At 36.5% G+C, this 23996-nt stretch overlaps 1 protein-coding gene across 1 annotated transcript in view; it reads right to left on the bottom strand.

Annotated features, from left to right (window-relative positions):
• Positions 1-23996, bottom strand: part of SVEP1 (sushi, von Willebrand factor type A, EGF and pentraxin domain containing 1) — a 151042-nt gene that overhangs the window by 14281 nt on the left and 112765 nt on the right. Inside the window, exons 37-42 of the mRNA XM_019749535.3 lie at positions 18314-18986; positions 13749-16534; positions 11605-11830; positions 9652-9807; positions 5186-5249; positions 1708-1881 (exon numbers count right to left, since the gene is read on the bottom strand). Of these exons, the coding sequence (XP_019605094.3) occupies positions 1708-1881; positions 5186-5249; positions 9652-9807; positions 11605-11830; positions 13749-16534; positions 18314-18986 (4079 nt within the window). The remainder of the gene's footprint in view (positions 1-1707; positions 1882-5185; positions 5250-9651; positions 9808-11604; positions 11831-13748; positions 16535-18313; positions 18987-23996) is intronic.

The raw sequence follows: 23996 nt of genomic DNA, 5'->3' as shown, positions 1-23996 counted from the left end.
GAATTCTCAGTGGTGATAATGTGAGGCTTAAAAGTATAGAACTTCAAACATTAAACACAGACTTGTTTTGCATTCCCGTGAAATTATTTGTAAGGATGAAAATCAGATAAGATCTCAAAACACGAAGTTGTTCAACCACAAACGCATGGTCCTATGCCTCTAAGATAGCAAATTAAATAGTTGTCTGAAGTTGTATTTTTCAGATTGTCACAATATTTTTTAGATTGTTCTCTGATCAGCACTTGGGAAACCAAAGGCATACTGGAAATAAGGAGTGTATCAAACATTCCCTTAGTAGCTGAAGAATATTAAGAACAGAGTAAGTGCTTCTCACTATCACTCTACTTTCTTTTACTGAACATCCTTCAGAAGGATGAACCAGAGAATCATCAGACACATCTAAGTGACCTGAATATGACTTCAGACCCACACTATTTTAAGCAGGGCATGAGAACTTAAATTATAGAGTTTGCAAGGTGTATTGACAAAAATGGATTCATTTTTATAGGTCTGCAGGAAAAACGGGAAATGATGATAGCACAAGGATTTCTTAGCGCAAATGTGTGGAACACATGTCAACACATATTGTAGGCAATTTCAGTTTTTTTGTTTTTGATTTTCAATGGGCACAAAGGAAGTCTTTGTGAGCAAGGTAGGTGTCAGTGGAGGCCTAGAGGCTGAGTTACTGCGTTACAATACTTTAAACGGTAACCAGGGCTCTCTCAACTTATACCTTGCGATTTTTTTCATTCCAGTGGTTCTAATTATCTTTACTTACTATATTTATACATACTTTATTAATATTGCATATTAAACATATTTTTTCTTCACCCCTTTTACATCCCCAAATTCATTATACGAGGTCTGACAATTAAGTTTGCGAACTTGTTGAGCAATGTTGCTAACCTTCTTTTGATATTGGAGGGATGATTCATTATGAATTTGTACCAACTGGACAAACAGTTAACCAAGTTTACTATTTGGAAGTGCTGAAAAGGCTGCATGACAAAGACAGACGAAAACGACCTGAACTTTTCTCTAATAGTTCATGGCTCTTGTATCACGACAATGCACCAGCTCACACGGCACTGTCTGTGAGGGAGTTTTTAGCCAGTAAACAAATAACTGTATTGGAACACCCTCCCTACTCACCTGATCTGGCCCCCAAGGGCTTCTTTCTTTACTCAAAGATCAAGGAAATATTGAAAGGCATACATTTTGATGACACTCAGGACATCAAGGGTAATACGATGACAACTCTGATGGCTGTCAGAAAAAGAGTCCCGAAATTGCTTTGAAGGGTGGACTAGGGGCTGATGTTGGTGCATAGCTTCAAAGGATGTACTTTGAAGGTGACCATAGTGATATTCAGCAATGAGGTATGTAGCACTTTTTCTAGGATGAGTTCGCGAACTTAATTGTCTGACCTCAATCATACATACATTTATGTCAAAACTTTTTCATTAAGTTGCATTTTTCTCCTAGTGCCTTAAACTTGTAATCAGCCAAGGAAACTGATAAGAGCTGATTCTCAGATAGGATATTTTAGAAAACACAAGTAGATTGTTAAAATACCACATAGTATTTGATTCGGATATGCACAGATTGCTTTCTCTGGATCAATTGCACTTATCAGTGGAATTTCTTCTAGGGGAACTAATTATGAAATGGAATCTAATTAAAACCTCTCCTAAAGTCAACACACACGTTTGCAGAGAGGCACTGGGTGGCTCCACGTTCCATTTTCAGTGCAGAATGCCCCGGGCGTCCCTTCAAGACTGTAGCCTCTGTTGCAGGAATACACCACGCTGGGTCCAGCGGTTGTGTTTTCAACTTCCGCTTTCCCATTCAGAAACCCAAGTGGAACTTCACACCTGGTCTCTAAAAAGAAACAGAAAAGCCTCATCTTAGATGCTTCTCCCAATCCTCTTGCCTTCTTCTGCTATGACTGCTGAAGGTACTCAATGCACCTTATACAATGTTATAGCCTAATCATGTGTGAGGCACAATGTGTGAGGCATTGAAGGAAGAAAAAATCCCAGCATACGTAAGTTTTGGATTAACACACACAGGCAATTAGAGATTGCTATTTTGCCCAATTGACTCCAGCTGTCTTTATGTATACTGCCGCCTTTTGTTGTTAATTATGCTGGGGGTATGGATGAACAGTTGGATAAAACAAAGGAATTCTCCTTTGTGAAGTGGCTATCATGGCCAAGAACTTCCCAGACATTACCATATTTATTTCTTACAACTAGAGTTGACCCAATAAAATACAGACTGGCCAGTTAAACGTGAGTATCGGATGAACAACAATTACATTTTAGAATAAGTATGCCCCAAATACTGCATGGGATAGATATATGTTAAAAATTATTTTTAATCTGAAATGTAAATATAAATGGCTGTTTTTTTTTCTCTGCAAAATCTAGCAAACTTATTCATGACAACACTGAGACGATCTCACTTCATAGGTGAAGAAAAGTGAGACATAGAGAGGTTAAATAATTTGATCAAGGTCATATTGCTTGTAAGGGGAGATAAAAGATAAAATCATTGGAAATTAAAATAGGGAAGTATAACGAACAGGGAACCATGAGCTTGGGGAAAATTAAGATACAGGACGTTTTACATGGCTTCTATGAATATACAGACTCCATAAACTGACAGGTAGTTTTAGTATACTTACAAAGAATTGTTTTGCACTTGTAGAAATGTTATTAACAGGAACATGCTAGCGGGAAAGCAGAATCATTCTTTCTAGAATCTTAAAAAGTAGGTTTGAGTCTTAATTCTATGATCTTGGTGAAGGTGGAGGATGTGGTGTAGACCAGTGATTCCCAACTTTGGCTACACATTAGAGTCCCCGAGAAGCTCTAAGTCCTGTCTCAGACCAAATGGACCAGAAATACCCAGCTTCTGATATTGTCTTAAAAGCTCCCCAAATGATTCTAATGCTCACTCAGAAATGAAAGCCATTCCACTAGATGCTAACTGACTTCTTTGGGGGGTTCTTTCAGCCCAGTGAGTGCTGGGACCACGGATCCTACTCTGTTTCCCTGAAAATAAGACCTAGCCGGCCCATCAACTCTAATGCGTCTTTTGGAGCAAAAATTAATATAAGACCTGGTCTTATTTTACTATAATATAAGACCAGGTCTTATCTAACATAATATAATATAAAGCCAGGTCTTATTTTCGGGGAAACATGGTAACTTTGGCTGTACCCTGGAATCACCTGGAAGCTTTAAAAACGTATTGATGCAGGGTCACAGAGTCTGACTTAACTGACATGGGGTGCAGATTGGGCAAGGAATTTTCCAAAGCTCCCCAGGATAGTCCAATGTGTGGAAGGCTAAAAACTACAGGTCCAAGGCAGTGCTTCTCAAACTTCAATGTGCATAGGAATCATCTAAGGATCTTGTTAAAATACCAATTTTGATTCAGTAGGATTGGGGTATGGCCTGAGATTCTGCATTTCTATCAAGATTACAGGTACTATAGACTGCTGCTGGTCTGTGGGCCACACTTTGAGAAGCACCGGCCTAGGGAATCCTACTGACTTGAACAGGCTTCCCTGAAATCTGATGGACACAGATATACCAATATATTAATATTTAATAATTTAGTAAATATTATATAAGGATCTTTCAAATCAGCTTGTTCAGTATGAACACTTCCCCCTCCCCCCGAAATATCTCTATTTTTCATATGCCTAGGAAAAAAGTGCACAATAAAATATATAAGCTATCAATAGTTTTTATCCCTGAGTAGTGGGATTAAAACTATTATTTTCTTTTTGCTTATTTGTGCTTTCTAATTTTTTTGCAAAGAACTTGTATCACTATTTATTGATCATTAGAAAAAGAAAGAAAAGAAAATAATAGGATTCAAATAGAGATTTTTATTACTATCTTGCATTTCAGAGATGGAAACTATACTAACCATTGTCATACTTTGAAAAAACCGGCTGCAAACTGAAACAATCCCTTCAGTTTCCTACGCAGATACACATTTTTTTTTCATTCCTCACTCCCCTCCCCTGAACATATGTTCACACACACACTTTTGATCATGAACAATTGAGATAAAAGATACTATTATCAGGAATGCCCAACGATACCTTTCTGTGACTTGAGATGTTACTCAGTGTTTATAAAAAGTATTTTTCAATATAATATTTATACACGTTTTTGAGAACTAAAAACAGTCATATATCCTCCATTGAGTTTCAACCATATAATGTTTTTCAAAAGACTTAAGATTACTGTGCACATAAAATCCACTCATTAATCTACCCCAGAAAATATGGTTGAAGCAACAGGGAACAAAGATTCAAGTGCCTCAAGTTCCAGGGCAAGCTATGCCACCACATTAATTTATGATATTGGGCAGGTCACTTTACTTCTAGCCCTATTTACTCATTTAGCAAGGTAAATACATCTCGCTTATCTTGATCTAGTCCAGTCTAGTCCGGGTACATTGTCTGAAAAGTTGCTTAGATGAGATTATCTAAGAGGCCTCTTCCAGTTTGAAAATTTGATGACTCCCCCAGGATTAAGAAAAAAAAAATTTTTTAAAAGCTTTCCCCCTTGATTTGTAACTATTGTATCTAAATACACTGTTGTTTGGCAGAAGAATCATGTGGGCTATATATTGGAATAAAGTCATGTGACTTAACCCGCATCTTGTTAAATATACTTGGCTCTTCCCAGAGAAGGAGTTAATGTAAAATTGCATGAAAAATGTGAATATTCACTTACTTGGCATATGTGCCAACATTACTTTAAGAAGATGTCAGCATTGGCCAGTCCTGTCACCAAAAAGCAACAGCTCTAAGCCTTCTAATGTCTAATTATTTGCGGGGGTAGGGGGGTGGGGAACCCTAAATGTGAAAAAACTTAATAATTAACTAGTTTCTAAACACAATGCTTGCCATTCCAGTCAGTCATCTTGTGCTCTATTCCAATTTAATCATTAATTTCAACTACAGTCTTTGACCCTTTTATTAGTTTGGTGTCCTTGAGCAAAAGCCCATTAAATGCTCTCATATAGTCTGTGGAGTCAGCTTTTTTTTTTTTTTTTTTTTAAATTACGAAGTTGATTTCTAAAGACAATGTAGCCACACTGTTGTTCTGTGTCCTTAGTATCATTTTTTGGGACTGCTAAGGGTCATTTGACTTACTTTTGCATGTTGCCATCTCTCCACTCCACTGTCTGTTCTCCTGACAGAAGCGTTCCCTGTTCCCCTGTGAATGAATGAGAAAAGGTCATTGACAAGATTATAACTCTACAGTGAAAAGCTATTAAGGGAATGCAAACTAACCTTAGCGGCGGACTTGAATCTCTTGGCATTGGAATGCTAAATAAATTCATTAAGTAAATATAGTTGAAGGGGTAGATTTAAGCTTTCAAAAATGTTTTCATCAAATTACTTCAAAGTTCACACTGTAGCTGACTAGTGTAATTAAGGGCAGATTTTGTTTCACTTTCTATTTAAATCACAACTAGCTACAACCATAGTAAACTGAAGAATATGTTTGAAATGTCAAAGAGCTATATTTGCTTAGTATATTTTAAAATTATTTTGAGTTGAATGTATTTTTCAATACTTAGAGGTACAGCAAAGAATGAAATTGTTTTTGTTTTTTACTCCCTTGAACATGAAACATGGCAAGATACCTTATTGGTATGAGGACTGAAGTTTTCAACAATTGTAATTTCTCTATTAAAGATAAACTTACCCCATTAAGGACCCAAGCATTTAAAATTTTAGATATTTTGAGTAAAATCTTTCTAAAATTTACTTCCTTGCCTTCTGAAATAGAGTAAAATGAATATAATTTACTTAAAAATTTATTTATAATTATTATACTGAATATACTTTTTGTATTATTTTTTAATATTCCATTACTCTTGGGGGATATACAGACTGTTTGCCCCTATAGCGATTACAGGCTTTTACACAGGTTAAGATCACTGTTCTTTGATGTCTAGATACAATTTTGATGAGTTTTGCTTCTTCCTTCTTTCTTATTCTTCTTTTATGGTTATCATCACTGTTCCTAATCACAACCCTTCTCCATACTTTAAATTCTTAAGCTATGGAATAATAAACAAGATAAATAAAATTTTGTAACACTATGGGTTAAAAACAGATTGGGTTCTAGGGGCTTGACTCTAAGTCAAATATACGAACTTCAGCATATGGATTTTTGTCATGTTTTTTCATTATTCAGAACCCTTTGGATATCTCATTGTCTTGAAATTGTCCTAAACTAGCAAGATGTCTGAACTATTGCCTGTACTTTGGTTTTTATCTGAATTGACTGATGACTTTCACCCTTATTCTTCTATTCAAAGGTATTTTCTTTGAGCTTTCAGATTAATTGCTGATAAATCTTTACCTATAAAAATTCCATTGACTTTGGTAGAAGGATACTGTCCTGACCTTTCCTAGAAAATAATTCATTCTATAAAATTAAATATTTCTTAAAGATATGTACTCATTATTTTATTCTTATTGAAAAACCAATGTGTTCATTATAGAAAGTTTGGAAATTATAAAAGAAAAATAGAAAGTTTTCCAGAATTCTTCACCCAGAGATACATACTATTAATATTTGTGATACTTTTTCTATGCTTATATACTTATGTATGCACAGAAAAATATACTAGTTTGTGAATTTTTTTAAAAAATTAATTATGAGACAGTATCCAGCAAGCCATAAAAGTCAGCTCCCCAACTGTCTGGGTTCTTCCAGAGTGGACTACACTCAAGTAGTTAATTTTAATTAATAGTTTAGTATTTTTCCCAGTACTAATTTTCCTTGTTCTCTTTCCTCTAATGATTTGAATAATATTCCGTTTTGGTTATGTTGATTTTTATTCCAATAAAAACTCAAATAAATGTATTTTTTGTAACTATTGATGTAAAAAAAAATCAAATACCATCTGTTGGCTCCCTCCTCAGTAAGGTGAAAATTTTATCATGCTTTTCTGTCTTCCTTTTTCTCTCTCTGTCCCTTTACATATCTTATTTTTGATGAATTAACCTGAAGCTTTAGATCTAGATTAGCATTGTTATTATTTTTGACCTAATGTATCTGCTTGATCAACAATTATGTTAAATAGTTATGTTTTAGAATCATAGCAACCACTATATTGCTCACTAGCAGCAATTTTTAACATGACTATCCCATTATTGAGTTCTTTATTTTAATTCCTCAGTCGCCTGCAGTAATTTTTATTTCAAGAAGATTGAATATGTAGTAAAATTACTTCAGTTTTTTCTCTGCATCATTTAGTCTATTTTAGTTTTGTTTGCTTGTTCCTGAAACTAATAAATATATATATATAATTAAATTTTTTAAAAATCAAAAAAAGTAATTACTTCAGTATGCATTTCTAAAAGATAGGGCTCTTAAAAATTATAACTACAATAATATCATACCTTAAAGTAACGATTCCCAGATATTAATAAAATGTCCAGTTAGTGTTCAAATTTCCAATTATAGCATAAATGTTATAATTTATTATTTACAGTTCACATGAAGCTGGACCAAAATAAGGTCTACATGGTTTATGTATCGGTAATATACCTCTTTAACTCTATAGGTTGCTTCTCTATTTCCTCCCTTCTTATCCTGTCAATTTATTTGTTTCAGAAAACAGAAAACTGGGTATTTGGTCTGTAGATATTTCCATAGACAGAATTTTGCTGATTGCCTCACTATGGTGTCACTTACCATGTTCCTTTGCCTCTGATACTGGTTGTTGAATTTAGAGGCTTGATAAGATTCAAATTCAATTTTTCTCTCTTTTTTGGCATGACTTTTTCATAATGGTGTATTTATCCATCAGGAGGCACATAATGTCTGGTTGCCTCTATTTTTTTCTGTTATCAGTAGCTATGATGATGATGATAAACAAAATCCAATAATTTGTATGAGCTGCAAATTCTGGGATTTACATTCTGTCATTTATTGCCTGGAATACTTCAATAAAAGGCAATTTCTTTTCCTCTACTATTAGGTTGGTACAAAAGTAATTGTGGTTTTTGCATTTTTTTTAACCTTTTAACTGCAATTACTTTTGCACCAATCTAATATTTTGTTAGCTATTCTTCCAGGTAGCATTGAAAAGACAATTCTTCCCCTTTCATTGTCTCTTTTCAAAGTAATGAGTTTGTTCATGAGCACTCTCTAATAGTTACCAATTTTTTGTTTTTATTTTTAGCATTGTTATGAGGCTAGTATCATTCCTGACATATTTGATGTGTTTTAGTCCATTGAGCTTATTTCCCTTTTTGATGCTAACATGGTCTCTTTGTGGCCTATGAGAGCTTTGTCCAGTTGCCTCCTCAGCCTTTTTAACATGTAGGCTTGATAGAACCTTTGATAGGTTCTCTGCTATCTCATCTGACAAGATTTTCTAGGCTAATCTTTTACATTTCTTGTCCCAGACCTGGAATTGGTTATTTCTGCAAGTAACAGAACATTAATATATTCTTGAAAGTTTCTCAGGTAATTCTAATATGTAGCTTAGATTGAGAACAAATGCTTTAGTACCTCTATGAATTTTATAGTTAATACAAGGATGTTTCCAAATTGTTTTATGGTACATTATCTACTTCCTCAAATTTAATGACCTATATAGTTTGCTACATATCTGTTTAAATTTTGGACTGCTTTTCTTCTTAACAAATTCCAAGATTAGTACTCTCACATGAAGAATAACGGTTTCAAAAATGGAAAACTCTCCAATTGCAATCAACCATTATATTGTTATCCTTTCTTTTCCCCCAATCTTTTGAAGAATTTAAACAAGAGCCATATAAGCCTAGTTCCAATTTTCATGGACTTACGACAATTCTTTGATTGCATGGTCAGAAAATGCACTATACAAATTTAACAGACCACTGGCAATGAATACTTTTGCCAAATCTACATTTAATTACCACTACAATAAAAACAAGGAAGAAGAGCTTCCTGAGAAACCAGATGACAAGATAAAACAGATGTCTTAAGTTTCAAGGTTGATAATATCAATGAGATTTCAGCAATATTTACTTCTTACTAAAGTAAGTAGGGAGACTTAGGTGCTGTTGATGGGGTTTTAATATTACAAGCCAGGAGTGGTCATGAGGCCTAACTCGGTATTTGGTTAGAACTGCTATGAGATTTTTCAGGCCGGATCTACCATGTGGGAACCTGGTATCTCAATCAAGAACTTGGTAAGATATTTGAGCCCATTGCTTGAAGACATCTTAGCTTTGCACACCTAAAGCCCTATGGTCACCTCCCCACGGTGACAGACATACTGCTCTGTTGCAGCATGTGATTAACAGGAGGCCGAATCACGGGTTTAAATGGCCAACAGAAATAACAGTATCCGTCCTGTGGTCATACTAACTTCTGCCTTTTTATAGCTTTGATTTTTTTTGTTTAATTTGAGACTTATTTTGATTTCTATATTACAAGTCATCTTAATTAAGTATTCCTTTAAAGTATTAGGGTAAGAGGTAACAAAGTATAAAGGAATCTTTCAGGAACAAAATCAGTGAAACAAATCATGCTTTTACTAAAAGGGTTCCTTCCCAAGTGGATCGGAAAAACAAACTAATTCTGGTTAAACAGTTTGTGCACTTACCTCCAATTCATAGCCAGGTTCACACTGATAAATAACTGTGCTTTCAAAGCTGTATTTACTGCCAACCACAAATCCATGTTCTGGACTTTCAGGTTTCCCACAAGAAACTGGGCTGCAGGATTTATCAGAAAATGGTGGCTCCCAGGTACCATCAAGCTAAATAACAAATAATATAAATTATATTTAGAAGTTAATATGTATGAATGAAGAAGTCTGTAAATATTGATTGTATAGCAGAATAATCTCTAAAACGATAGTCAAAAGACCTAGAATTTGGTCCTTCTTTGGCTACTTATTACCTGTGGCCTTTCAAAACCACACATTTATTATTAGGTGGTCCTAATAGTCATTGCTAAACAATTTTGGACATTTCTTAAACACATAAAACAAGCACTTTCTTCCTAATAAAATCCATTAAAAAACTCAGTAACACCAAGAAGTATGTTTTCCTTATGATGCATGAAGACTGGGTGGTAGACACAATTATTCCATGACGTACCAATACACACTTATATTTTACATAATTTTACATTTTAATTTAAAGTTTATGAGAAACAGCAACTTTTACGCATACCACTCAAAGTTTTAAAAGATGGCTTCCTTTTCTCCATTCCAACATGAATACTTGAAAATATTCTATCATATATTTTGGAGTGGGTCACATATATTTTTTTAAACAAACAAACAAATATATATGTATACACACACACACACACACACACACACACACACACACACACACAGACTTTATTCCCCCCACCCCAGTTAGAACTGACATTTTCAGCCCTCTGTTTGGGTAAAGCACACAGAGATGTTTCCTTTGACTGTTATTCTCTTGCTAATATTTTTCTGTCTTCTTTGAGGACATATTTTGTGAGTTAGATAGTAACTGTCTAAAACAGGACTTGAGGCAAAACCCTTTATTCTACATATAAGCCAGAACTTATTTTATATATATATGCCCGCATCTCAATTAACCACTCCCCTAATGTTGGAAATATAAATTGTACCTAATTTTCATACTATAAATAATGCTTCAATAGGTAATGTAATCCTTTCAATGACAGATTTATAAAAAAGAAAACAAGTTGGAGGAATATAAGGTCACCGAGCACAAACATATTTGAGATGAAGTTCAAAGGTATGCTTAACATAAAAGCCATTCTATAACCACGCAACATTTCTCCTCTTTCAGCTCCTGCCTCCTCCCTTCCCCCTCCCTACTCCACTAAAAGAAGACTACATTAACAGCTCATTGTATTTTTCTTTTTCTGGTATGTCTTATGGAAGCTAGGAGAAGGGGTGTGCTTGGGAGGTCATCTGTCTACAATGCTGATCTAGGCGCTTTCCTCCATTGTCTATACAGTTTTCACACTGAGCATACAGGATATGCATTATTATACACATTTTTTTCAAATAAGGAAAGTGAAGCTCAGAAAATTTAAGTACCTTTCTTAAAGTCACACAAGTAGTAAGTAGCAGAGTCAGACTCTGACCCCAATTTTCTGTTTCTGCAAACTTTGGTCTTTCTGCTAAAACTGGAAACATTTTGTATTATGAAGGCTCATTACTACACATAGACATTCGAGCATCTATGTGTAAACCATGTGACCACATGACCAATTTGTCATGAATATCTTGTTGTAGTTATTTTAACATTTTATCTAACTTTGCCACTTTTCACCTATCCTTGGCACTTTCTTCACTTAAAAATTGGAATATTGGAAAGAAAGATATATTTTATTATATTTCTATCAAAAAACTTCTCAAATCCTTTCACATGATTGGTAACCTGAGACTTTTTTTTTCTTTTCAGGACAGTAAGATATCACTCGTGTGGATACTCTATATATGCACTATATATACACACAGATTCATTATTTATATACATTATTTATAAAGATATAGATCAAAGAGTTATACTTACACATTCCAATTAAGTCAGAATCTTACCTGACATATTGATATGTTAACTCCCTCATAGGTGTAGCCTTCTGCACATGACACAGAAACTTGCTTGTTCACGCTGAAATCATCCCCATGAACAAGTATATGTGTCATGTTTGCTGGCAGAGTACATTTTTTAGGACTGCAGGAAATTCTCTCAGGGAACCAATGGCCATCTTCCTGACAGGTGAATGTATCTGTATCTGTATCTATCATATAACCTTCCAGACATCTGCAATCGAAAAGCAAAAATCAGTGCCTTAAAGAGAGTACAATCAGTTGGTGTCCTATTCGTGGATTTAAGAAGGTGTTTTAAGGCTCAGTAGACCTCTTACATGTTGTACCTAAACTGATGCAACCGTCAGGGGGATGGCATTGCCATGCAAAAACACCAACATACTTGTAACAATGATAACCAGATCAATCCTTCGTGATTCACATCAAAGATTAGCCAAGACTAAAGTTGCTTTAAGTGTTGTTGATATCACTTACCTTCATTGTGGATAATATTATTGAATTCATTTTTATTCTAAAAACAGCTAACATTTCAAGAAATTCTAGACAAAGTCCAAAATAGACTCAGATACTAGTAAGACTATAATATAATTAATATTATTGGATATCTATTTTGTGCCAAGCACTATTCTAGGTTCTTTACATAGGGAATTTCTTTTAACCCTGATTAATAGATATTATCTGTAGTATGGCTGTTCAAATTCAAGGTTGACATGGTCCTAAAACTCTATGATTTAAAAAAATTTCATTTATTTATTCAGGAAATGTTTACTTATTAGATTTCAGTCACTGTCCTAAGTGCTCTATTCATATTAACTCATTTAATTCTCAAGTCAATCCTATGAGTAGGTATTATCAGTATCTTTATCCCATTTTGTAGATGATGAAACTGACACCAGAGAGATTACGTATCTTCTCCAGGAAGGGATAGAGCTGAGATTTCCACCAAGAGAATCTGGCTCTAGAGTCCATGCTTTTACCTCTATACTACACTGCCTTTAAAATTAAACCATTTAATTAACTAACATTTATTCGGTGGATTTTTTTTTAAATTTCACAAGTTACAAGCTAGGTGAGAGTCAGAGGTTCTCAAACTTGGAATGATCTGCCTATCTATTAAGTGAAGATCTGAGAGGTGATATAATCAACACACAAGGAATAACAAACAGACAAGTTTTGAGAAGCAGGTGATATTGTGACCTGTTAAGATAGCTGACACACTAACATCCAAATAGAAATTTTAAAATGTATTTCAAAAGCAAGGAATAATTTTTGTTTTTCCTTCTCAGTGCATCATCTACCACCCTTTTGCTCTCCTCTCTTATCATTACCATCATCCTTCCTTGAATCTATTCCTTACTGCAATTGAGAGAAAATAAAGGTAGGGCTAAAATGTCCACAATAGACATGCTTAAGAAGAGTTGTTGAATTAGGAATAAAATCTAGGAAGACAATATATGAAGGATAATCTATAATGCCTTCTGAGATGTGAATAAAATTTAAATTGATTTAGAGGGTTGATATATTTTTGAACATTATGAACATTTATTCCAATAAAAAATTAATTTATAAATTCATTCCATATTTATCGTCATTTTAAATAAGGAACTTTCCAGCAAAAAAAATAATAATTTGTGCATTAAATGCTTAGTTTGTCCCAATAGCATATGCTGGAAGTCCCCTTAAGAATATCTCCCTATTAATATTGATCAATGAAAGTATGTAATTTTTTTACCTGAATTCTTCAGCTTTTGCCTTATTTCACCAACATTTGCATGTATGAATATAACTATAAAGAGTTATCATAAAGAAATTTACCAGCATGATGTTTCAAAAGAGCTTTATGATTTAAAAGATATTAAAGCTAGCTAGAGGATTTTACTGTTTCATGAAGCTCAACAGAATATGTAATCATGATAAGTATATTTGGAATTACAATCTGAAAATGTAGGAATTTATTCTGACAGCCAATGGAGTTCTACATGATTATGGGTAGAAAGTGTTAAAAGCTTTAGATTTGGGAGAACAGTCCAGGGATGGTGTTTTCTTCCCAATTAGCCAAATTTTAACAGATTACTGTTCATTTTACAACTCTCCTGCCTGCACCCCTTGGAGACTTAGAGCCACGGTCTTACCTGAGTTTCACTTTACTTTCATAGGTGTGCATCTCTCCAGTTGCTACTGCATTGGCAACAGATGGTGGGGGTCCACAAGACAGGGGCTCACAGACTGGATAAGGCTGGCTCCACGTCCCTTTTTCTGTACAAATCACATCTGAACTGCCTTGTATGACATACCCAGATCTGCAGCTGTAAGTTATCACATTCTCCTCCAAAGAGCCACTCTCGCTGACGAATGCATTTGGTATTGTTGGGGGAGAACCACAAGACATGTGTTCACAGTATGGGAAGCCAGAGCTCCACTGGCCGTGGGCATCACAGGTGATTTCAGAAAGTCCCAGAAGCTTGAAGCCTTTGAAGCACTGAATCAGAGCTGCCTTTCCACAACCAAAATCTGTCCCGTTGACAGCTCCATTTTGAATTACTGGTGTGGAACATCTGCAAGGCAGGCAGGAAGGTGGACTGCCACTCCAGGAGCCATTGGAGAGGCACCTTCTTGAAGGACTTCCATGGAGCTTATAACCAGAAAAGCACTGATACTGTATATGTCCCCCATGATAAAAGGAAAAGCCATTAGGGAAGCCGTGGGGAAGATCTTCGGGAGGCCCACAGTTAATCGGTTTACAGAGAGGAAACTCTGCATCCCAGTTCCCATCTGATTGGCAGGTGAGTTTTGGAGCACCGTGCAACATGTAGCCCTCGTGACAGTGGAACATCACTTTCTTCCCGAAGCCATAGTCTAGGCCATCCATCACCCCATTTGCCACCTGTGGTGGTGTGGCACATCTGACAGGCATACAGAAGGGAGGGGTTCCACTCCAACTTCCGTCCCCAAGACAAACACGACTCCTTGTTCCCTCAAGTAAGAACCCTACATTGCAAGTGTATTCAACCACTTTTTGGAATGTATACTCATCTCCTTTCATGTGGCCATTGGCTAAGATTGGGGGTGAACCGCAGTCCACAGGAAAGCAAATTGGCTCTTTCCCATCCCAATTTTTATTTTCTTGGCATGTTCTCATCTTAGTGCCATTCAATACATACCCAGGATTACATTCATAGTACAACACACTCAGGTATGTGTAATTGCTTCCTTTGATGGAGCCATTCATAACTGGACTCGGTTTTTTGCATGAAATGGCCTCACAGCGTGGGGAAGTACCACTCCACTCTTTATTCTGTAGACAAAGTCTTATGTCAGAGCCTACCAGAACGTGTCCGGGTTTGCAGCTATACTGTACAGCACTGCCCATGGTAGTCTCTGTAAAACGCAAAAAGCCATTTTCAGGAGCAACAGGCAAGTCACATTCAACTGAAATGCAGGATGGTGCACTGCCATTCCAAGTTCCGTCTTCCTGGCAGGTCAGCACAGGGTCCCCCAAAAGTTCATATCCTGGGTTACAGGTGTAAGAAACCATGGTACCATACAGAAAGCTTGCTGGATGTGGAGCAAGAGTTGAGTTTTCCCAGGTTTTACCCTCTGCTCCCAGATGATGAAGAGGGTGAGGAGTCAGATATGGAACTTCCATCACATCTTCCTCTTGGTCAAAATATCCCTGGCCATCTTTGACCCTAGTACACTCTCCAAAATCAATGTGAGGAGGGAGACCACAGTCTATGAGTACACATGTTGGGATGGGGCTTGACCATCCAGACTCTTCACAGGTCTGCATGGCATGACCAGCCACCTGGAACCCAGGGAAGCAGCTATAGATGATCATGGCACCATAGCTGTAATCTGCACCTTCTACGAAACCATTTTCAATGGATTGTGGGGGGTTACAGTGGATGGCATTGCAAGATGGGACATCCACATCCCAGTCACCTGTCTCTAAACAGGTCAAGGCTTTGGGACCTTCAAGCCTGAACCCTTGATCACAAGAGTATGTAATGGTTTGTCCATAGTGTAGGTTTGTGTAAGAGAATTTGCCATTCAAAATCTCTTTAGGCTGTGGGCACTCAATGGGTTTACATGTTGGTTTTCCTCCAAGCCAGTGACCATTTTCTCCACAAAGGGTGGTAGTGTTTCCCACCAACTCAAAGCCCGGCTTGCAGGTATAGAGCGCTGTGCTGAGATAGGCAAGACCCTGCACATCGATGATGCCGTTGAGAATTTCCTCAGGTTGTGGGCATTCGACCGGAACACATTCTGGCAGCGGGGAGCTCCAGGTACCATCAGCTTGGCAGAAGGTGGTAGGATCTCCTCTTAGGAAAAACCCATCCACACAAGAATACTTGACAGTACTTCCAAAATGAAGAGCAGAAGCAGGAGCAGGAACACCAAAGGCAATTAGGGGAGGTGGGAGGCAAAGAACCAGCTTACAAACAGGAAAGGAATCATTCCATTGCTGAGATGGTAAGCATTTCAGGACTGAGGGGCCGTGAAGGGCATGGCCTTCTTTACAGGAGAACGTCACCACTCCTACCTCAGTAGTCAACTCCTTCAAGACCAGCTGGTTTTCCAGGAGGGGTGGCTCTGGGCACTTGGCAGGCACACACTTTTGGTTTGTCTTCTTGTTCCATTTGCCAGATTTCTGGCATGTCCAAGAATTATCACCAATCAGCTCATAACCCTCATTACAGAAAAACTGAACCTTGGACCCTACTTCAAAATGTTCTCCTTTCATGTAGCCATTCTGGATTGGGGGAGGTTTGCCACAGTTGAGAGGGATGCACGACAGAGGGGATTCACTGTGCCAGTGGCGATTGGCTTGGCAGACAAATACAGGGCTTCCAACTGACTCATATCCTGGATTACACTGATATCTCACTTCGCTCTCAAAGATCCTGCCAGTGGAATGCTGCATAACAGGGAGAAACCAATTAAGGACAATTTGCATAACACAGAATATAATTAAACATATTGAATAGCAAAAACAAACTAAACTAAAATTTCTACTTTAAAATGAATTAAGACATATGCAAATGAGGATTTATGTTTTTTCTAGTAGGTCCATTCTATTTGGTTTTAGTAAGTGAAAAGGACAGTAGGAAGTCAAATTAGATAATCCCTACTGCACAAATGTTTACCACAGTGCTGAACCCATAAGTAAAAGATCAATTGTCTTTTTTTTGATCAATTGTCTTTTGATTGATTGATTATAAATCAATTGAATTGATAGAGCAATACTGAACATTATAAATTATTTTGTAAGTGAAAACAATCTTGTTGACCAAAGCAATACTACAGTTTGTTGTTTTAATCACAGAAAATGAAACACACAAACATACATTTATTTGTGCATTTTGTTGGATAAAAAAAGTCCAAAAAATATTTTTCATGGATATGGTCCTAAGAGTACTGTCAGAGTTTGGCGTTCGTTCTTAATATACTTAAAAAAAAAATTGCTGCTAAAACAGACAGAAGGGAAATAAAAGCACTATTTCATCTTTTAAACAGAAAATTTAATAATCGTGATCTCAAAATTCAAATAAATAAGTGTATAATAACAGGTCATTTTTAGGTAGTACAGAAGATGAGTGAGTTATGAAACCTTTCAAAGATTATCATGGTTCCTTGTTAATGATAATGGTGAAGTTGAGTTTCTGTGCTGTAATGAGCTTCTTAGTATTCGGACTTAATTATTTGTTGTATTTACTTATTTACTTATTCCCCACATGCACGTAAGCACCATGTCATCACAGGCCTAATCTGTATTGTTAAATACTAGATTTTCAATACGTACCTGGCACCTAGTAGGAGCTCTAGAAATACTTGTTAAATGAATAAAGCCTCCTTTCATATATTATACATCCTCTTGCAATGGAAAGCTAATGTATCTGAGCAAAAGTCTTAAATAAAATTTTACTGTTGTTTTGTTATTTTTTAATGTACAGGAGAAAAGGTATTATATGTGCATGGGTTTTTAAAGAGTATTTAATTATCAGGTTGGTGCAAAAGTAATTGCGGCTTTTGCAATTATTTTTAACTTTTTAAATTGCAATTACTTTTGCACCTACCTAATAGAATATTGTCTACTTAAAATTGCCCTTGACTTTGGGGAATAGATTCTCATTCCTGTTTTTTTGATGAACTTAATGAGAAGACGCATATTATCGTAAAAGCAGGACATGTGTGGGCCTAACTTAACCCTTTGCTCATCATGGTGAAATTACCTTTAGACCCACTAAAAGAAGGTTGCAAAAACTGCATCATAGCAAATAGTTTATCCCATTATTTATATAAAAATTAGAATTGATAATAGAGTTCTCTAGGTTCCATTTAGACCCTGATTTATTTCCATAAAATAAAGTATACATCCATCTTGGAATAGCTTCTTCTATAAATCAAAATAGTATTTTATTAAAATTGGTTTATTTTAACAATAGCTAAGGGCTAAGATATTGCTACAAAGTGCTTCAAATGTCTACATACTAGTAGAATGCAGAAAGCTAATATATTAAAAGGATTCATATCTCTACCACATTTTCTCCAATATTTACCACCTATAGATTTAGCTACTTCTGTTTTTTTAACAGTTAGTCTGTTCACTGCCCATGCTTTGGAATCCTGGGTTAGCCACACTGGCTGGCCCTGAAAGTGATGAAAGCCAGGGACCATTTGCTAGTCAGTCTCTTACCTCCAGAAAGCCATTCTCAATCTTAGGTGGTTCATTGCAAGATACAGGGTGGCATGTGGGTATGGGGCTACTCCATTGTCCTGTGGCTTCACAAGTGCTCTTCTTCTCCCCTTTGATGTAGAACCCCTTGTTGCAGCTGTAAGCTACCATGGCCCCGAAACTGTAGTTTGATCCACTCGCATAGCCGTTCATGATGCTTGGTGGCTCTCCACACCGCACGGGGATGCACTGGATAGACATGGGGGAAGGGTGCCACTGCCCACCTCTCAGACATTCAATCTTTGCTGAGGTGTTCAGTACAAAACCTTCCATGCATTTGAAGCTCACAACTGAGCCTGCTGAAAACTTCGCTTTGCTCACAGATTCCAAGATGCTGTAGGAAACAGATGGGGGTTTTTCACAGAAATGAGCTATACAATGGGGCATGGCCTGGCCTTCTGGGGGAACCCACTTGCCCTGGGCATTGCAGAGGAGCTGGGAATTGTCTGCCAGGCTGTAACCATCCGAGCAGTAGTAGAAGGCAATGTCTCCAAATAACCGATGAGCAGTCTCTGGAGAGGCGTGGTCCACGTGGGGGGGCTCATCACAGGAGACAGCCAGACACTGCTGGTTACTTCCACTCCACTTGCCACTGGCCAGGCATTCAATGGTGTGAGGTCCAGCAAGGGTATAGCTATGAGATGGGGGAGAAATAAACAGTAAGGATAGTATTTGAGAAAAGGTGTTTACATCTTCTTATTCTGCTTTTATTTGTATCTTCTCTCCAACAATAACTTTACTTTTATTCTTTACTCTTTAAAATAATATTTAATATTTGAATATTGGGCTTATGGTCAGATGACTTTTATCTGAAATATAGAAATATACCTTGATATTAGTATTAATCTCATTCAGAAAGGGAAATGTATTTAAGATTATTTCTACTTAAGGAACTCTACAAATTGTTACACATTTCTTTAAAAATCAAAATCAGGGGTAAGCTACAGTCCTGTTTAACTCAATCCAAAATTGGCACTTCATCTGTCTTTAGATGGTTTCAGTTGGTTGATTTTATCACTGGTCTTTGAAACAATCTCTGATGAGCCGTATGTAGTCTACACAGAGTTCATAGTTATACACTTACACTCAATGAACTTTAAACAGTGATTATAATTTCAGTCTCCAATGTTTCCTAAACCCTTAACTATGTGGTTAGTGTTAAAAGTTGTGTTCGGCATATGGCTCTGCTATTCAACCAGTATGAATAAATTTTGCTTAATAACTCTCAGTATGTCAACTATAATTTTATATATGTCTATATATAAATATGTATATATATATATTCATGGGATATGCAGTATAGTATAGGGAATAGAGTCAATGGAATTATAATAGATATATATGATGTCAGAGGGGCAATAGATTGGGGGAGAGGGTTATCACTTTGTGAGGGGTGAAATGCCTAACTATCACATTGTTTTGTACACCTGAAACTAATGAAAAAGAAAAAAAATAACTCGCAGTCTTTATGCACAAGGTGGTTGCCCATATATGATGACAGATTGATAACTAACAAAAAATCTTAAAATACTCTCCTGCTCTCTCAATGAATAGAACAAAACAGTAGAATGTGCAGTACTAGAATAAATTTTTTGAGTCATTCTTATTTTCATTCCCACTTTCTTACTGAAGGGAAAGATGACAGAGTTTTAAAGTAATTTCGAACACCTGATCGGTTCGTCATTTTGATATTAATGAAGGGTAAAGGGACTGAAATAATTGAGCACCTAATTTAATCCTATTTAGACATGTTAATTTCATTTTACAGATGAATAAATGGTGGTTTAGACAGGTTAAGGAACCTGCCAGAGTCACACAGCTGCAAGCAGCAGAGTTAGCACGTGAATTTAGTTTATACTTAAACCTTTTCGATGACATTGCTCTGTCTCTCTTTTTAAAATGAGGTAGGTTAGACCACAATTTGTGGGTGTCCCGTGGAAACTGCAGTGCTCTGTTTCAACTACAAATTATTTGACCCACCCTTCAGCAAAGATTTTTAAGTCATTAGCTAGCACATTCTCCTGAGGTTCCCTTGAGTTTTATTAAGAGATCAGCTATTATAGAGGGGTTCAAATTCCTTCACCCTAGCTGGCAAGATTTATGAAATCTATAGGAAACAGAGAGACCAAGGGAAAATGATAGAGCATCAGAGGAAGTGTGTGCATCCACCCTACCTATGGTTGTATATCATGCTATGGTCTCAAAAAGAATACTGTCAGACCTTCTCAGTAGCTGAGCTCCATCTCCAGTTAAGGTCTGCAGAATTCATTGTTTTGGACAAGCGCAGTTCTTTGTATAAGAATCTGAATCTAATCAATTTTTAGATGGCTTCTGTCTTAGAAGATCCACGAAGGTATACAAAGACAATATGCTAAAACCATAATTTTATTATTTAAAAAATCCATTATCTTAGGTCTGAGTGCCCAGATTCTACTACTCCTGTGTAGTATGTGCTTGGGGTAAAAGTTCTATTTGCAGAGGCTCCAGATGGTTTATAGCACAATTTACATCCTTTGCACACTTTGATCCATCCTTTGCACACGTATCCTTATTTTCACAGCACCCTTGATGTTGCTAGCATATTTCATTGGCTGAAGTTCACAGACATCTCCTGAGACATCTGTGATCTATTAGGATCCATTACACCATCTATAAAATGCTTCCTTTATTTCATGGGACCAGAAGCATCTGCCTCCGGAACCTTCCTCATTCCTCAAAGCCTTAAGGACACAAGAACTGTGCTTTGTAATTTGGCCGTACTTTGTTAGACTTCTGACTCCCAATCTTTGGAAAATCTCCACCAACTAGTGGAGAATTATAACAAAGCTCTTCTGTAATGTCATAGAAAATTACCACTAAATACATATATTTTGAATAAACGAATTTACAGGATACATTTTTTATACTACCCAGAACTTCTTACAACCTATACTATTTCTCTGACCTAAGATCCCGAATTTTCTTTATGACTCTCAAGTCAACATTTAGTCCTTCATTAAATAATTTAAGGGCCGTGCTATGTGCTAATAATCACTCGCTTAGTGCACAGATGCGATGCCAGGGCATTTACTTATTTACCCTGCGCCCACTACCTGATGCATTGTAGGTTCCTTCACACCTAAAGTGGCTGCTTAAAGGAGAAATGATTGATTTTACCTGAAGAATGGGAAGGGAACAAAAGACCTCATCGATTAAATGGCTTTTGAACGGGGTCATGAGAGAAGTGGAAAAGGAATCATTCAAGGCAGAAAAGTAACATGAGCAAAGAAGTGGGGATATAATACAGCTGAGGCATTCTGGGAACTTATGAATAGTTAGGAAGAGCATATGAACACCTGGAAAAGGGAGTGTGATCACTGGAATTGCGTATTTTTGACAGGTTGTGATGGTTGATGAGTAAAGATGTAGCAGGCACAGATTAACTGGAAATGGTTTCTGACAAGAATCTCATAAGATTTTATCAACAAAATGTCACTAGAACAGAAAGCTATTTAAGTGGTTTATTAACCATATGCCTCAAAGAGTATTGATTAATAGAAATAAGCCAAGTGGGAGTTTCGTATCTTATAAATGCAGTAAAGCTCTGTTCTTAGCCCAGACAGCCATCAGTTTGTAAGTAACACATAACTATAAGATAGGAAATAGGGCTTTTTTACAGGCCTGTTCAATGTTTCTAATTCTCCAAGGCAATATTTAATAAAGACAAAATAGAAGGTCCTACACATAGATAATAAAGAAAAATTGCACAAGTGGAAAACCTAGCTTAGTGGCAGTCAACATGAAACACCTAGAGTTTCATTGAACATAAGATGAATGAGTCATTGGTGAGATCCTTAAAAGAGTTACCGCATTTCTAGAAACTACCTTATCTAGAAAGAAAAGAAGAGAAATGAAACAAATATTCATCTTTTAAATACCATGTGCTAGTCCCTAGATTCGGTGTTATCTCGGTTGCAGTTATATTCTAATTTGCATGTGTCAGTGTGCAGTCAGCTCTGGGATTACAATTCAAAAAGGGCTATACACCTATTGAAATAGGCTCAGAGGAGAGTGACTCTGAGAGTGAACAGACTTGGAATCATGTTTATGTATGAGAAAGAGAAGTGTGGATCTGAGAGTGAGCTGGCTGGAACGTCAGTCTCCCCACACCTTCACTTCCAAAGGAGGATGCTTGGCACCCTAGCCAGAGTAGAGAATCGTGTTTCAGTCGTGGAAATGTGTGAGGGGGCTGGGATCCCTTACTGAAGCCTCCCAATTAGCTTTGATGATCCATTTGTAGGAGAACCTTGGTACCAAGCTATCAATCCTTGAATGCCTGGCATTTCAGAGAAGCAGAGAAATTTACAGAGGTGGTTCAAGAGGTGGAACTAAAGCCAGTGCTTTAGACTAGATCCATATTCAATGAAGATGGGGATAGAGGTTTATTAAAAATAACTACCTTCTAAAATACATCAGTTAGTCTTTTAAGATGCTAAAGAAAAATATCTTTTATGAATGATCAAAAAAAAAAAAGGCAATTAATTGTTTGCTATTACCTAGATAGAACTATAACTGGTCTCTGATCAAATTGCTGTACCATTTCACTATGTTAGATATCTGAATATGTTAAGATTTCGGAAGGACATATGCCACTGCTTATTTAAAGAATCACTTTAAAAATGATAAAGTTTTATACAGATGGTGAGATATGTCATCCTATAAATGTTGGCAACCAGAGCAAGAAACATTGGAATTGGTACAAATCTAAAATGTTAGAATATTTAATTATATTCTGTGTGACATTTTGTATTCTCATTCATGAGACATGGGACACACTCTAGCAGAGTGTTATTTAAAATAGGCCATACGTATTATAAAACAAATTGTTTTACCTCATAATTCCAGAGAAAAATGGCACATCAGTATTACAGTGATGCCATAAATAAACACATCTTAGGATGAACTGGTTGTAATACATCAGCATATTTCTGGAATAATAATGAAAAATCCTTTGAAAATGGGCAAAGTAATCTTAAGATGCAATTTTCAGTGATTTGATTTGCACACTGAGTGGAAGCCTACTAATGAACATGTGCCTGGAAGCTTTCTGAGTGGGCTCCCAAGTGGGTTATTAACCCTTCTTGTTTTAGAAGAAGAACCTAAAAAGAAGCTTGAGAGCAGCATATTAGATCTTAAAAGAGCGACAATACAATAATAGCAATAGAAAGTATATATCTGTATCAGTAAACAACTGTTTTCAATGAAAAACAATGATCAAAATTTTATCTTAGCATATTCAGGAATTGCATTTAAAAGTCTGTATTTGAGAAGAATCAAAAGGGAGACATTCTACAAGGATTTTGAGATGTCAATGACCCTTCTTTTCCTCTGAGTTTCTCACCAAGAAGCGTGTGCACACAGGATGAAAAGGAAAATGGGAAACAACAAAAGAACAAGACAAACAAATGAGAAACAAAAACTCAGAGACACAGATAATAGTTTAGTGGTTACCAGAGGGTAAGGGGGGTGGGGGGTGGGAGATGAGGGTAAGGGAGATCAAATACATGGTGATCGAAGGAGAACTGACTCTGGGTGGTGAACACACAGTGGGATTTATAGATGATGTAATACAGAATTGTACACCTGAAATTTATGTAATTTCACT

Source organism: Rhinolophus sinicus, chromosome 16, assembly GCF_057876585.1.
Source record: "Rhinolophus sinicus isolate RSI-liver-muscle chromosome 16, RSI-T2T, whole genome shotgun sequence".
NCBI lineage: Eukaryota > Metazoa > Chordata > Mammalia > Chiroptera > Rhinolophidae > Rhinolophus > Rhinolophus sinicus.
Note: the sequence above shows the minus strand (reverse complement) of the source record. Positions and strands in the feature narration are given on the sequence as shown.